Raw genomic sequence first — 15,428 nt, forward strand, 5'->3', positions numbered from 1 at the left:
AAGTGCTCTACCATTAAAGATCGCAGCATTCTTTCTTGATGGCATGTCTCTCTCCCTTTTATGTCTTTCTTGTTTCTTACTAACACTGAAGTCTGATATTAATGGAAAAACCATTAAAAAAAACTATTATCCTATGAGGTAAAGTGAATGCACTCAACTGTGAAAGGAAGACTTATCGATCAATTTCAGTTACACCTTGCTTGTCTGACACTTTGCCGCTAAGGAATGGGTTTTTATTGCCTGGCCAGATAGTTCAGATTTCCGGTCAGTCTTAGTAAAGACCCCTTTTTATAACATTGATAAAATTTTATCACAGAGCTATGAAAACAAAATTAGATTTCATAACTCACATCAGGCCTTGAAGGGAATGCCTCTATAAATTTTACAAACCTTATCAAGTTTTAATGCACCTATTCTGATAAATGTTTTTAAAATAGCAACTTCTACTGAACTTCATATATGTGTGTGTGTGTGTAAATAAGTTTATGTGTGCATACATGTATTTGTCTCTCTTTTTTTTTTCTTATAGGAAAGAAAACTTCCTTTACCTACTTGTAAATAGAAGACTGACAGAAAGGCCAATGATTTAGATTGCTGAAGACTCGCATTTAGGAAAATTCCCTTCTATAAAAAAAATCGGCATGGTTCATTTAAAAAGTTAGTCCTAAAATTTATCTTTTAAAATCACTAGAGAAGAATTACCAACACTGATAAGTCAGCTACGAGTTATCTGTAAATTAATAAGAAGACACATCAGAATCAAAGGCAGCATTAGCCACAGAGATTTTATCTTCCGGTGACATCTTGTATGTATTGTCTAGTTTTTCCAGGCTGTAGACTGGCCTGTTGGAAAAAGTTGCATATATATTGAACACACCCACCAGACGGCAAGTGCCTGGAGCAGGGACCCTTGTTTTTATTGATTTGTGACAGGGCTCTGCCCACAGAGACTCACTGATAATGCCCCGCAGCCCCACTGCCAGAGCAACGTCACGGGCACCAGCCGCCTTCCACTCTTGTGCTGGACCACAAACTGAAGTTCCAACAGGTCAGTGGGGACAGAGGACCTGCGTTGTAGGTTTTTATTTCAGCGAGCTGTTCAGCTACAGGCTCAGAGTCAAATTAAATCGAGTTATAGTTGAATAGTTCTGACTGCTCTTCAGAGGCAAGAAACACTTCTCAAAATTGTGCAAACGAAATAAATGTGATTGTGTAAACTAGGCATCTTATATTCTAGAGCCTCATCCTTGATGATTATACATTTTGGTTTAAGATGCCAAGTTTGAAAAAATAATCTAAAAATGATGTGAAATTACTTATGTATGAATTGACAGCATTTAAAACCTCAATAGACTTTGTAAAGGATAAAGGAGTTCTGTAATTGTTTGGGTTCATATACTACCTTAGAGAATCTTGATAAGCCGTAAACTTACAAAGTGCACATACAAAAAAATACCTTTTTTTTTTTTTCCATATCATTTCATGGAGTTCACAGACCTACCTGGAAAACATCTGTAAAGAACTTCTGATATAAGGGAAGATATTTTTTAATCTTTTTTAATGTTTATTTATTTTTGAGAGAGAAAGAGAGAGAGAGAGTAAGCAAGCAGGCGATAGGCAGAGAGAGGGAGACAGAATCCGAAGCAAGGAGCTGTTAGCACAGAGCCTGATGCAGGGCTCAGACTCACACACCAGGAGATCATGACCTGAGCCAAAGTCAGATGTTTAACCGACTGGGCCTCCTAGGTGCCCCAGGGAAGATATTTCTAATTTCCATAATCTTTAAGGTTAGGGCATCTAGGATCTACACCTCTCAATGGAAGATTTCAAAATGTACATCCGATGAAGCAGATTCTAAGTTCCACTGTGGTAATGTTCTCTTGTTATATTCAAAAACAATAAACCATGAAGATTTCTTATCGTCTCTGAGTATGATTTTTGCATCTATGAATCTTAGTGGAAAAAGGAAAGGAAATATAAACTTCAAACAGTGTTGTTAATTTGGGGCATTCCTTGGAGAAAACACTTATTACCTGGAAGAAAAAAAGCTAATTAAGTCGACATTTCTTACAATCTCAAAGCCATTTTACTTGCTACTCTTAGAGGCAGAAGGGAATACATGCTGTTTCTCTTTTGTCTGTCAGGAGAATAATGGGGAACGCGGACAGGCCCGGCAGCTCAGCGGCAGCCTCCCCCCCCCATAGTGGAGCCTCCACAGAGGAGTGGCCTCGGATGTCCGGAGCTGGCCTGGAAATCCCTGCTCCCTGACCGCAGAGCAACAGAGCACCTTGGATTGGAGCTTCCAGCTGTCTGTACTTTTAATGCACTTGTATATAAGAGAATGATGTTTCCAAACATACAGACAACTTTCTGATCATTTTATTCCAAGTCATGTCACAACCATACTTCAGTTGACCCAGTCAGAACTAACTGTACTCTGTCAGAAATGATGTTAAAATGCTTTTTTAATTCTCTTTGAGGTATTATTTAGAAACCACCTTAAAACTGTTGCATTTTTATATGAAAAATATATTGGATTATGATTTAATGTCTCTGTTCTTGGCTAGAGTTCTCAGATTAGAAAGGGACTGGATTTAGGAGCCCAAGACACCCCCAGAGCTGCTCTGTCTGTTCTCTGCTTTGTTCCCAGAGCCCAGCACGGTGCCTGGAACACAGTAGGTGCTCATTAAATCTTTGTTAAATATCAAATGAGAAGCCAGTTTCAAACCTGGCTGTGCTTCTTACTACCCATGGGACATATCTTTTTTCTTAACTGTGAAATGAGAATACTAATATTTCCTTCAGCCCCCCCCCCTCCAAAAGTTGTTTTTAGCATCAGATGAGATAAAGCATGGAAAAATCATTTTTCCTTTTTTCTGAAGAAAAGAATAATCTTCAAATTAGGCATATGATATCACGTAGATATACAAGAAGTTAAATACCATTATACTATTACAGAAGACAGAAAGGAGATTACAGACTTAGAAGCCAAAATCATGTATTATTATTTTATAGAATTTTAATGGTGAAATGAAGAAGGGGAGTGTTCAGATGCTAGAAGCAAGAGAGCAGCACACTCTGGGCCCTAATGCATCAAAATTAATAGCTTTCTTTAATTAGTGTGCACAACCTAAGATAGTTCAGAGCTGCCTTATAGACAGTAGGGGAGGGGTTCCATGACATTTATGTAAGTTGGGGAGAAAGGGCCTTCTGATCCTCAATAGAAGAGGGGGAAGCAGATCCCTCAGTTGAAAGTTAGCAAAATTATTCTAAAGGGGAGCTAATAACATACTTATATATGATTGTGGTTTACTCAAGAATTTGAGCGGCAAAGAATACCCCAAATCTAGAGGAAATTGACATCATTCATTCATGTAACATACATTTATAGAATTTCTGTGATGTGCTAGCACTGTTTGGGGGCTGGAGCTATAATGCTGAATGAGAAAGAGTCTTAGCTCTCATGGCCTTTACTGGCCTCGTGAAGGCACACAGTCAAAAAATAAAAGGGAAACAAAGAATAGGTAAGATAACAACTGGTGATAGTTGTTATGAAGGAAAGAACACTGGGTACAGGATAGAAAGTAGGTAGACAAATTGATATTTAAATTAAAAAAATTTTTTAACATTTCTTCATTTTTGAGAGACAAAGAGAGACACAGTATGAGTGGGGGAGGGGCAGAGAGAGGGAGGCACAGAATCCTAAGCAGGCTCCAGGCTCTGAGCTGTCAGCACAGAGCCTGGCAGAGGGCTTGAACCCACAAACCGTGAGATCATGACCTGAGCCGAAGTCGGACACTGAACTGACTGAGCCACTTAGGCACCCTGACAAATTGATATTTAAAAACACATAGTTGTCAAAACATATGTATTGCACGAATAAATAAGTGAATGGTGACATAAAAAATATCACTTGCAGAAGATAATAACTAGTTTGCTTTTGGGAAGCACTCTTTTCAAGAGTTTGGGGAAGAGAGGAATAGATTTGGAGTTAATAGACAAAGAATCATCTTGGCTATACTCATCAAGCTGTGTGATCTTGGGAAATTCACCTAGCCTCGCTGTGTCTTGAATATAGACTAGAAAATATCTGATTCAACAGAAGACTCTCAACTCGTATATATGCTGACTTCTGAGGGGTAACGTGTAACAGATTTTGAGATGTCTTCTGAGATGTGAGTGAATTTACGTTTATCTCTCCTTGGGACCTCAGGAAATTGTCATCACTGTCACCTCCACTATCACCACCAGGGTTGTCAGGAGGGAAAGTGTTGCCCAGCGGGCATGAACACAAGTGCTAGAGGCAGTAAATGTTAGGTAGGAAGCTATCTTCTACATATCAGTCACTATGTCAGTTTTTTACATCCATTACCTGTTTAGTCCTCACAAGTATCATTAGCTCCATTTTGTAGATCTGGAAACGGAGGCACTTGGTCTCACAGCTAAGAAAGGGCAGAGTGAAGCCTGACACTAAACCTCTATACTAACCATTGTCCATCCATTCATTCTAGAAGTATTTATTTATTGAGCACCCACTATGTTCTAAGTAGTTGTTTGATCAAGTTCAGTTGGGCATGAAGCAGACAACCCTCCTTTGTGTCAAGAGAAAACAAAAGACACAGGAAAGAGAGGAAAAAAGAAACGAATACAAAGTATCCCCTACTTATTCATTTGACTGGAACTTAGGAGATGCAACATATTTTTTGCTACCACTCTCTGAGCTTCTGGAATCTGTCTGTCTGCTCTCTGTTTGAACTTGGGTAAATATAAAGCTTATATTTTCCTCTGTTCCCTGAGCTTACAGAATCCCAAAGCATTTGGTTTAGATTAAATCTGTTGACCGAGGCATTACGATTCAACTTCAACATAGATGATCCCATCACCCGTCGCCTTATCTAACCTAAGTGCTTATTACAGTAACAGAGTACGCTAGTCTGGGGGGCAGGGCCAGGGCCAGGGGACAAGGTCACTCCGGTCTAGCAGCCACATGGACACAGCAGGATGGCATCCTTTTAGAATCAAGAGGGGTGGATTCATAAAATTCAATCAGGAGCATGTGTGTGCATCTAGACAAGCCCCCCCCCCTTTTTTTTTTTGCCTGAATCTAAATTATAGAGATTTTAATAGCTCCAGTAATTAGACAAGTATGCAGTCAACCCCATTATGTTCCTGTGTAATATCACACTCCCTAGGGCCCACCTTCCCTGCTCCCTGCGTGGGCCCCTTTCCCGTTAGTTTCTACCATAGGGAAGCAGTTTTCTTTTCAAAGAGCTTACTGTTCACATTGTTTTCGTTCCCTCGATCCAGAGGTCGGATTTGCTTTCTCAGGAGTTTCGCCTCTGCGTTGCCCAATTGAGTGGAAAAGGTCTGGGGGTTCATTTGCATTCCCCACAGTGCCTAGTCCGTGTGCTGGGCCACACAGTGGATGCCATACAGTGGAGCAGGCACTTAGCACGGTGACTGGCATAGGGTAGACACTTCAAAACCGTTTACAACCGAGTCTGTTTAAAAATCTCTTCATGGTTTAATTATTGACCTTAAAGAAAGCAGAACAAAATGCCTAGATTCAGTATCTTACTTAAATCATGGACCCTGGTAAAAAACTTCCATTCTCACTTCCTGATTCCCTCTCATTACTGTCTCTCCTCTGTTTTGTTAACTTTCTATTAGCCAGAGTAATATTTCACTTGATCAGCATAGATAATCTCCCTGCAGGTGCTGGGGGCTACCTCCCGGGTTTTCCTGACTGTTATTTCCTCTAGCACGATGGAACAAAAATCTTTTGCTTATTTGAAACTAAGGATAAGATGTGCTGTATTACTAAAATAATGCAATTTACCTAATCAAGAGATTGACTTCTTTCATCTATCTACACATATTTTCTTAGAGACTGTCAGAAAGTAATTTTTAATATTTCTTTTTCCCATGAAGATATTACCAAAGGACGGTGTCTGGAATTTTGTATCCTGAGATCACCTTTCCTATTCAGTCCTACCCTCCTTTCCCCCCAAAAGAAAGAAAAATCTAAATTAACTTCCTTCACAAGGATCTGAAAGTTGTCACCTGAAAGCAATTCTAGAAGTCGATGAAGTTGGCCTTCAAACTACCTAGAAAGGGGGAAAAAAAAAGGTAGCATAAAATCGAATGTTTAAGTCACTCTTGAAATTGAATTCCTTGTAATTGGCAAACTGATAGTCTTTTTTCTCTCTAGGGTAGGGATCGGACAGACAGAAACAGTGACGGGGGCAGCGGGAGGAGACTTGAAAGTCTGAAATGTTTTCTTAAGCCTCTGTCTCAAATCTTTTCTACAGAGACAGATAAAAGGATAACGAGCTGAGGTATTTTTAAAGGATCCTCACAATTTACAACTCAAATAAATCTAGTTTTAAAATATGGTGTTTCTAGGCTCTAATGACTGCAAATGTTAAACTAAATATTTTGCTTAAACGAGTAAGGACAGAGCGGGTATATGAGCAAATCAGAATGCAGGAGCGCTTCCTCTGCTGTGAGTTCCCTCCAGAAGAGAACGGCTAATTCATACACGACGTATTCTTGTCACTCCTTCGGGAGAAAGCGGCCCTGGGAGGCGCCCAGCCGGTCAGCATTTTGCTCCTAGTCAGGATTGATTCCAGATGTGGGAGGTAAATGCTAGAAAGGATTTGGAAAATGGAGTGGAAATGAAAAATCCCGCAGGCCATTTGAGTGTTGATGACAGATGAGGTAGGGATTTTCAGGTAACTAATGAACTTGCTGGGAGCTTGCAGAGTCCTCAGTCCAGTAGCTGTTGAGCAGGCGGGAAAGGCCCAGCTGAGATGTCATGGCTGCCCCCATGCACCAAGAACGGAGGGGAACGTGGAGTCCCGATAACCCACGGACCCCAAAAGCTGAGACCCGGCTATTCTGCAAACGGGCTGAAGTTAAGTCTTTTCCTAAAGCTAGTTCATAATTTGTAAGTAAATGAGTTTTCTCAACTTCCCATTGTTTGATTTATCATGATTATTTCATGATTTGAAGAAATATTGAATAAATAGACCTATATCCCTAGGTATAAGTCAGTAAGGCAGAGTGTTATAAACACAGTTCCTTTTTATTAAGTTTATTTACTTATTTTGAAAGAGAGAGAAAGCAAACAGGGAGGGGGCAGAGAGAGAGAGAGAGAGAGAGAGACTGAATCCGAAGCAGGTTCCACACTGTTAGTGCACAGCCTGTGGTGGGGCTCAAACTCGTGAACTGTGAGATCATGACCTGAGGTGATATTAAGAGTCAGATGCTTAACCAGCTGAGCCATCCAGGCGCCCCAAACACAGCTCTTGAGGTAACCCACACTCGAGTTTAAATATTGGCTCTGACACTTTTTAACTCGACCTTGGGAAAGCTACTCTAAGCCTCAGTTTCCTTATTGTTAAAGTAAGTATAACATTATTACTTATTTTTGAAGCATTGTTGTAAATTAAATGAGGTAATATATATAAACCACACAGCCTAATAAATAATGCTCAACAACTGTAAGCCAATATTATTGTTATTCTAAGAATGGTATTTGGACCAGTAGGGGATGCATAAATCCAGAATGGAAAGACTGTAATCTCTATCAATGGAGATTTTGACTCACAATCATGTAGTATCATTAATAGATGTTTGTGATTTTCAACTTTAATATTGGTATTTCAGTTAGAATTCTTGGGTGCAAGTAACACAAATTTACTATTGATTTAGACAACTAGGAGATCACTATAATGATAACAGGAGGATCATAGGATTGATGGAGTGCCAGAGGACAAACCTTGGAAATAGAATATCTAAGAAATAGAAGGCCTAAAGCAGAGTGGAGACGCAACGAACCCTTGGCTGGACCCAGGGCAGCCAGGCAGGGGAATGACTTCCTGTCATTCTCTTTGGTCTTAAGTCACTAGTCTCAAATTCCAGGTCTGAAGAGAAGAGATCATGCCTGTTTGGCGAATCTGTTTACATGCCCAATCTCTGGCTGTACGAGAGGCAGGCAGAGGAGACTATAGAAGATAAGTCCCTGAAATTACACTACTACCCCAATCAGACACGAGGGCAATTTGGATGTTATAAATGTAGGCTGGTAGCCAAAACCCATTCGTGTCCATCATTAATGTGTTATAATGCGTTCCGCAGGATTTTCACTTTGTTTTAAGCCGCACGTTCTTACATATAATGATATAACAATCATGTTGTTCAAGGCACATTCCCAGGTCCTAAGCTGAAGAAGATTTAAGTGCCCACAGTGTCTGCACTGAGTGAATCTGTATGGGAAAGCAATACCCAGGCTCCTCTGTCTCCAACCCCTCCTTCTCTAAGGCTTGCCAAATAGATTGTTGAACAGGTGAGAATGCTCTGAGAAGAGACCAATCTACACACACACACACACACACACACACACACACACACACACAGAGAGAGAGAGAAAAGGCCAGAAAGTTAGAGCTCAGATCGCCACATACACTGTGCAGAGTATGCATTGCACGGGAGTGCCCAGCAGGGAAGGCAGAGGGAGCTGAAATTCAGTCTTCACACCTCAGCTTAGAGGAACAGGCTCCTTATAATTTTCATGAAGACACTGCCATCTTCACTGTCCCTTGCAACAGTAGTATGGCAACAGCCCAGAGTGGATATCATTGGATTCCATTTTATAATTTGCACAAAGGTGTTTCAGGGGCTCATGGTGGCCACCCAGGAGGGAGGGAGACAATGAAGGAATCAGGATAGCTGTCTCCCTCCATCTCTCACCTTTATCGCTTCTTCCTTATTTTTCCTTCTTCTTTCTCCTAGAATGAGAGAATATCAGGATCCGAGGAGATTTGGACAAACACCTAATCCAGATAATCATTTAGGGCTTGAAATGTAGCCATTTTCCTCACAGCCAATATCCATGACAACTGGTCAGACAGATTTAAGTACCTCCACACACAGGAGGTGTGTCCTTCTCAGACAGCACACTCTAAGGAAAATTCTTTCTTATATTGACCTGAAATATAGAAGCTTATAACTTATATTCACCCCAATTTGTTCCGTGTCTGGGGCTGCAAGGAGCAAGCGTAACCCTCTTCCATGTGACAGGATTGTCAATAGTTGAAGTCCAATGTAATGATCCCCCAAATCTGTAACTTTCTCATAAAGACCTTCGGAGACATCTGGTAAAAACTTCTTTGAATTCTCTCTCACTTACCATAGCATAATCCTTTTATCATATGTCATCCAGAACTGAATGCAGGAGTCAAGCCTTATCCAAACGAAGTCACTTATAGAGCTAAATATTAATGATTACAAACTCGTAATAATAATAACTGAGCTGAATTTAGAACTCCCCATATGCCAGGCATTGTGATAAGCACTTTACTTATAATATGTAACTTAATCTTTGCATCAGCTCTTGCGGGGGTTCTGTTATTATCCCCTTTTTACAAATGAGAAAACAGGTCCTGAGAGGTTAAATCACTCACCCAAAACCCCCATCACTAAGTGGTAGTGATGAGATTCAAACTAGGGCACACCTGAGACCAGTGTCACGCTGTACCCACTTCACTATACTGCTCCAGGTAGCCAAACACTCTAGTGCCATTTTGGGGTCATTTCTTATGATTTGTTCTTATCAAGAGTTCGTCAGTCTCTAACGACGTGCTGGACAGTCACGGCACCAAGGCTTTCGTTACTCTTACATTCCGCTTGCATCGTGGATACATTCACAAACCTCTCTGATAGAGATTATACTGCCAGATCCTAAGACTAAGAGTGTATCAAAAATTAGGGAAGATTGGGGAAGGGAGGGAAGTATCACGCCTACTTCCATTAACTCTTTTTTTACACAAAGCATCATGCTGCTCTTTAGATTTAGATTTCTGGGGAGCTTTGATGTTGTTTCCCAGGGAGAGGTTTGGGGAGCCCTAGGAGCATTGATGGCAATGACTGCTTCAACCAAGGTGGTGGAAGAGCAGGAAGTTCAACTCTGCCCCCTAACTTCTCCCCTCCACTCACATAATCCTGGGAAATTATCTGAATTAGGATGTGCACTGAATTTTCAGTTTGGGGGATGGTGGTTCTTCCATTGTCCCAAGCCTTTGTAACTGCTTGATGTCTGGGCCTAATGGAAACGATCAGGGCGCTCTATGAAAGGTGAACAACTCTAAGCCAACCCAAGGGAGTACAGATAATTCTCCCAAAGCCCTATGGAAGCAAGATGGTAAGATTTATCTGATCTTTATTCAAAGGAAAGCTCAAACCACTTTAACAAGTTTATTGCCATAGATGTAACAACTCCCCTACGAGTCCTGGAATTCTGGAAAGTCAGTGATCTCAAATCATCTCAGCAGGGTTTTCGTTGGCCTTAGTACCAGACAATCAGTTCTGTTAAGATTGCACCAAAGAAAATATGAGTGAACATAATCCTACCTGTAAAATTAAGTGGCAAAATCCATAATGTTCTGAAGTTGTATCTGTCTGCTTCCTTCAGTTTTGCTCATTATTCTATCTCAGTCCCTAGTGTAGGGCTCGGCACACAGTAGTCAATAAGCCTTCTTTGAACATCAGTCCTTACTGAAAACAGAGGTGCATTGCAGATGCCTAATCCTGTAAGAAGTTGTGAAACAAAATGCATCTTTAAAATTGTTACCTGCTTTGAGTTCTGAAGTCTGTTTTTTTCTATTTGCTCCAATTCTTAATCATCTTAGAAAAAAATAGGCTACTTTTATTTCACATCAGCTTCCCTTTCCACCAGCACCAATAATAGTTCAAAACCAATCCCTTTGATGCAGATATTTTCTGATATTCTCCTTTTAAATCTTACTTGACAGAATGTTTAAAGGGAATTCCAAATTTGGTCTGTTTCAAGTTGAATCTATGCTGAATATATAATGTTACTTTTTTAAATTTAGAGATTTCACTAGTTAAGATGATTTGTCACTCGGACCTCAAGTTCTACGAGGGAGATGCTAGATTTTAACTCGGGAAGTTAGTTTTACTTTGTGTATGCAATGCCGTCCACTAGGTGGCATCTCAACACACAGAAAGCTTGACCTGTGCATTGGTGATGAGTCCCGTACACTGTTTAAAAAATAGGTTTTATATGTAAATGATGAATCACGGGGTTCTACTCCTGAAACCAATACTACACTCCATGCTAACTAACTTGAATTTAAGTAAATAAATTTTAAGAACATAAAATAAGATAAAAAACAAAACAGCAACAAAAAATAACTTTTAAATTGCTTTGAACTCTATGGTTGTAATATTATTAAAACTCTCAGCATTTGTGAACTGGAAGATTTGGTGATTTCTGTAGTAGCTGAGAGATCTAATACCAATTATATTAGAATTCCACTGCTCTTTCTGATGGAGGACTGTTCTGAAATTTCATCCAAGGATAGAAAAGCTGTTAGGGAGGCATCCATTTCGGATAACTCCCATTGCTGTGAGGTGTGATTAAAAGCTTTATACACCAGCAGCAAATGTGACACAAAAGGCATTTAGGTAAGCCACTAACAGACTACCTGGTGTCATCTAGGCCAGATTTAGAAACACAATAAGGACTTCCTCTAGCATTCAGCATTTCTGGGCTCAGGAAACAGCCCTTGGGATGAAGAAGCGCGGTCCCTCCTCTCTGGTGGTGGTGCCTCAGTTAATGTGTGTCTCCTAGTGGTGGCCCTTACCCTATTTGGATAACTAGCCATTTAGCCAAGAGGATATTTTAAAGCCTTCTGTCATCTTTTAAACTTAATAGAAGTCCCTTTAATTTAATGGCCATGTGCTTTATGAAGTAAAATTCCGTTTTCATCTAAAAATATTCGGTTCTTTGAAAATTTTACTCCAAGTTTCTAGAATTTATAGTCTTTCTTGACTTCCTGGTCGTGGGTAAGTTGCTTCTCCCACATGCTCACACAGCCCCCTATATTTCTCCCGTCTTTGCACCCCTACACGGGGCTACAGCCACCAGGTCCCCCTCCAGACTATAAGCTCAGTGAGGACAGACACCCTGACGTGCCTACCACTGGGTTTGAATCCAGGGGGTGCACAACATCTCCTGGTACTAAAAAAATATTTGCTGAATAAACAGGAACAAAGAATGCATTGACTTCTAAACGAAGAGACTTGATAATGTGTGCAAGGGCCGCTCTATAACATACAATTCAAAGTGAGTCCTTTCCCTATATTCCCACAGATTCCAATCTCTATTACGATAATGACTCTGGCCTCTTGCTTTAAATCACCACTAGGAGCAAATAGCATCTAAAAGCTACCATCCAGAAATAACTCTTGGCTATTCAAGCAAAATCGAATGCATTCAATTAAATTAACATTTATTGACCACCGGTAGATATAAAGACCCAAACTTCACATGAAACATTTGGTATTCCACTCTCACCCAGGTATCCTTATCAATATATCTCCTCGTCTTTCTTTAATTAGACACAGATGGGTACACAGGAAACAGTATACATTGTGCTACAAGCCAGCATTCATACGACAACAGAAGTTTTTCATAATTTTTGTCACAGAAGACAACCTTGCCAACAGGACCAAAGCCTGTGGCTGTTTCTGGCAAGGACATTTTATAAATGAGTCTCTGTAGCCGGGGTCATAAGCCTAGGCTCTGGCATCGTACCAACTGAAGTGGATTCCCGGCTCCACCACTTCCTGTCTCGAAACCTTGAGTGTTTTACTTAACATCTCATGAAGCTATATTTTTAAATATATCATCTGACTTATAGGGTTGTTGGGAGGATTAAATGAAATGATGTATAAAAACTCTTAGCATAGTGGCTGGCCCATAGCAAGAGATCAATAAACATTAGCTATTATTATTATTATTATTAATCATAAATGGCTTTTCTTAGAAGCCCTTCATAGTCAGTGACAGCTGAAATGAATATTCCATAGGTTTCCTCATATATCTTTAGGTTCTGTCCATTAAATTCTGACATCGCGGCTGGAAATAATTATAAATGAGCCCCAGGCGTACCTCAGCTTCATGTATTTAAATCAGAAGCCAAAGAGTGATGATCCACCACCCTTTCCTAAGTCTCCCTCTCTCTTATTTCCAAGATTAGGTGTCTAGCCACTGCTCTTGCCCTTCTCCCTTTTATCTATTCATCCATCTGTCCATTCAATAGGCATTTATTACTGACAACTAGGTGTTGTTCACACATGGATTCTACCTCAGAAATTTACAGTCCAGAGGGAGAGATAAGACATGCGCACACACATAGCTGTAAGAGGAGTTAGAGCCTGGTGAGGGTCAGAAGGGACGGATACAGTGAAATTCAGAAGTGGAGGCTCACTGCCGCTTCAGCACACATACTATGTGCCCATGTAGGTAGATGCTAGTGCGCATACAAGAAAAATGAAAGCTATTGTTATTGTGGTTAAGGAATTTGAAAACTTGGGAGAAAGACAAAGCTAATGCATAAGTGATTTCAGGCTATGTTCCTGCATTAGTACCCTCAATCGACCTTCAGTGAAGAAAGAAATATCCCCAAGGTATCTGTAAAGAAACAAACAGAATAAAACAAAGCAAAATCTGGAATGCTCCTGCCTGGATAAAGATCCTTTGCCGGAAGAAAATTAATATGACACTTCTTGCCCTGTAATCAGGCAAGGACTGTCATAGTAAGCCCAGGAAATTTTGAGGGGCCCTGTAACACTTGGCTTCTGTATTGGTTTGCTAGGGCTTCCATGACAAAGTACTATACACTGTGTGGTTTAAATAAGAGAAATGTATTATGTCACTGTTCTAGATGCTAGAAGTCTAAAATCACGATGTCGTTCCTTCTGAGAGCTGTAAAGGAATGATCTATTTCAAGCCTCCCACCTTGACTTGTAGATGACCATCTTCTCCCTGTATCTACATACCATCTTCCTTCTGTGTGGGTTATCTCTGTGTCCAAATTTCCCCTTTTTATAAAGATACAGTCATTTTGATTAGAGCCCATCCTAATTACCAAATTTTTAACTTGGTTATTTTTATAAAGACCTATCTCCAACTAAGGTTACATTCTGAGGTACTGGGGGTTAGGGCTCCAACGTACCTTTTTTTGTGAGGTGGAGAACATAATTAAACCATAACATCTTCCAAGAACAAAGGTGATGTTTACTAATAACCTGGTGTTTAAGCAACACCATTGCTTAAAATGATACCCAATTATCAGTCTCAGTTAGGTTCAAATCATGACATATTTAGTAAGTGCCTGGCATCTTTAGAACATGATAGTAGATGCTGGGGTAGCACGCAGCTATAATGGAGAGATGGACATGGTCTCTACCTGCTGGACCCTAGATTAGTGCATCAGAATCAAGGAAAAGATGAGATGAGATGGACCCAAATAACTACACCACAAGGTATGGTGTGGTGAGTTCTACAAGAGCAGTGTGAGTGAAGGACTTTGGAAATGCATAAAGGGCAGGGACATTTCAACCAGGCCTTGAAGGACTCATGAGATATCAGAAGGCAGTGTTGGAAGGAAGAGCAGTTTAGGAGAAAGATGAGCTTGAGTCCAGATGTAAAGTAGGGTGATTCATTCGTTGAGGTGAATGAACTGGGGTGTAGTTGAATGAGAGAACTTTTCAAACCTCTTATACGCATGAATCCTTCTTAAAGTGAGATTCTATGTAGACCCAGAAAATGTTTAAAACATACCTGGTCTGACTTAAAATCCTGATTATTGTAGATATCCACACAGCACAGTTTAACCCCCAGGGCTGGGACTACAGCAAGAGGAAGTCAGCCTGAAAATGCAGGGTGTGGCCAGCTTTTGCCATGGCCCTGGGGACCACTAGGGGGAATTAAGGAGGTTCCTGAGCGAGAAGTAACTAGACCAGACTCTTTTAGTAATGATACATGAGATGGGTCAGAACAGGGAAAAATAACTTTGTCTTGAAGGAATACAGGTTTATAGAAACTTAATAAGAAAATTATATATCATTAAGTATCCAAAGCTATAAAAAATGACCAAACCCCCTGTTTTTCTGAGGCTGTTTGTGGCATCCTCCGCTACGGAGGAACCACTCCAAGCTGCAGAGAGAGGAGGCCAGATTTTGTATTTCTAGAAACCAAGATTGACAGCAATGTCATTGAAAGCATGGGATTTAGACTTACCCAGGCCTGTGCTTGAATTCCAGCGTCTATCCAAGTTCCTCAAGCCTGACTATTGATTCTTTCATCCAAAAAAAAAAAAAAAAAACCCAGAAAGAAAATTGTTTCCACTTCATGTTATTATTATGGGGATTAAATAAGATCATTTATTTATTTATTTACTTACCTAGATTGTCAAATGATTCTTTACTAAAATATTTTCCTTTGTAGTTCTTAACTAGCTTGACATTCCACTGCACCAGTGTTGATGTCTTCTGTGATGCCATAAGGGTGGTGGCCATTACCATTGTAGCCCACACATTGGGCAGGCCCCAGGATC

General features: G+C 40.3%; 1 protein-coding gene and 1 long non-coding RNA gene across 2 annotated transcripts in view; one reads left to right on the forward strand and one right to left on the reverse strand.

Moving 5' to 3' along the window:
- Nucleotides 1–2,548, forward strand: part of DCDC1 (doublecortin domain containing 1) — a 400,051-nt gene extending 397,503 nt beyond the window's left edge. The window contains exons 39-40 of the mRNA XM_029915553.1: nt 530–1,048; nt 2,145–2,548. Of these exons, the coding sequence (XP_029771413.1) occupies nt 530–562 (33 nt within the window). The 3' untranslated portion in view covers nt 563–1,048; nt 2,145–2,548. The remainder of the gene's footprint in view (nt 1–529; nt 1,049–2,144) is intronic.
- Nucleotides 2,549–5,471: 2,923 nt separating this feature from the next.
- On the reverse strand, nt 5,472–15,353 carry LOC115305981. Its single transcript, XR_003915120.1, has 4 exons — nt 15,276–15,353; nt 10,414–10,590; nt 6,064–6,107; nt 5,472–5,536 (listed from the first exon to the last, which is right to left on the reverse strand). It is a non-coding gene; the product is annotated as an uncharacterized LOC115305981 (long non-coding RNA).
- Nucleotides 15,354–15,428: the final 75 nt, after the last annotated feature.

This window comes from Suricata suricatta, chromosome 11 (assembly GCF_006229205.1).
Source record: "Suricata suricatta isolate VVHF042 chromosome 11, meerkat_22Aug2017_6uvM2_HiC, whole genome shotgun sequence".
Lineage (NCBI taxonomy): Eukaryota > Metazoa > Chordata > Mammalia > Carnivora > Herpestidae > Suricata > Suricata suricatta.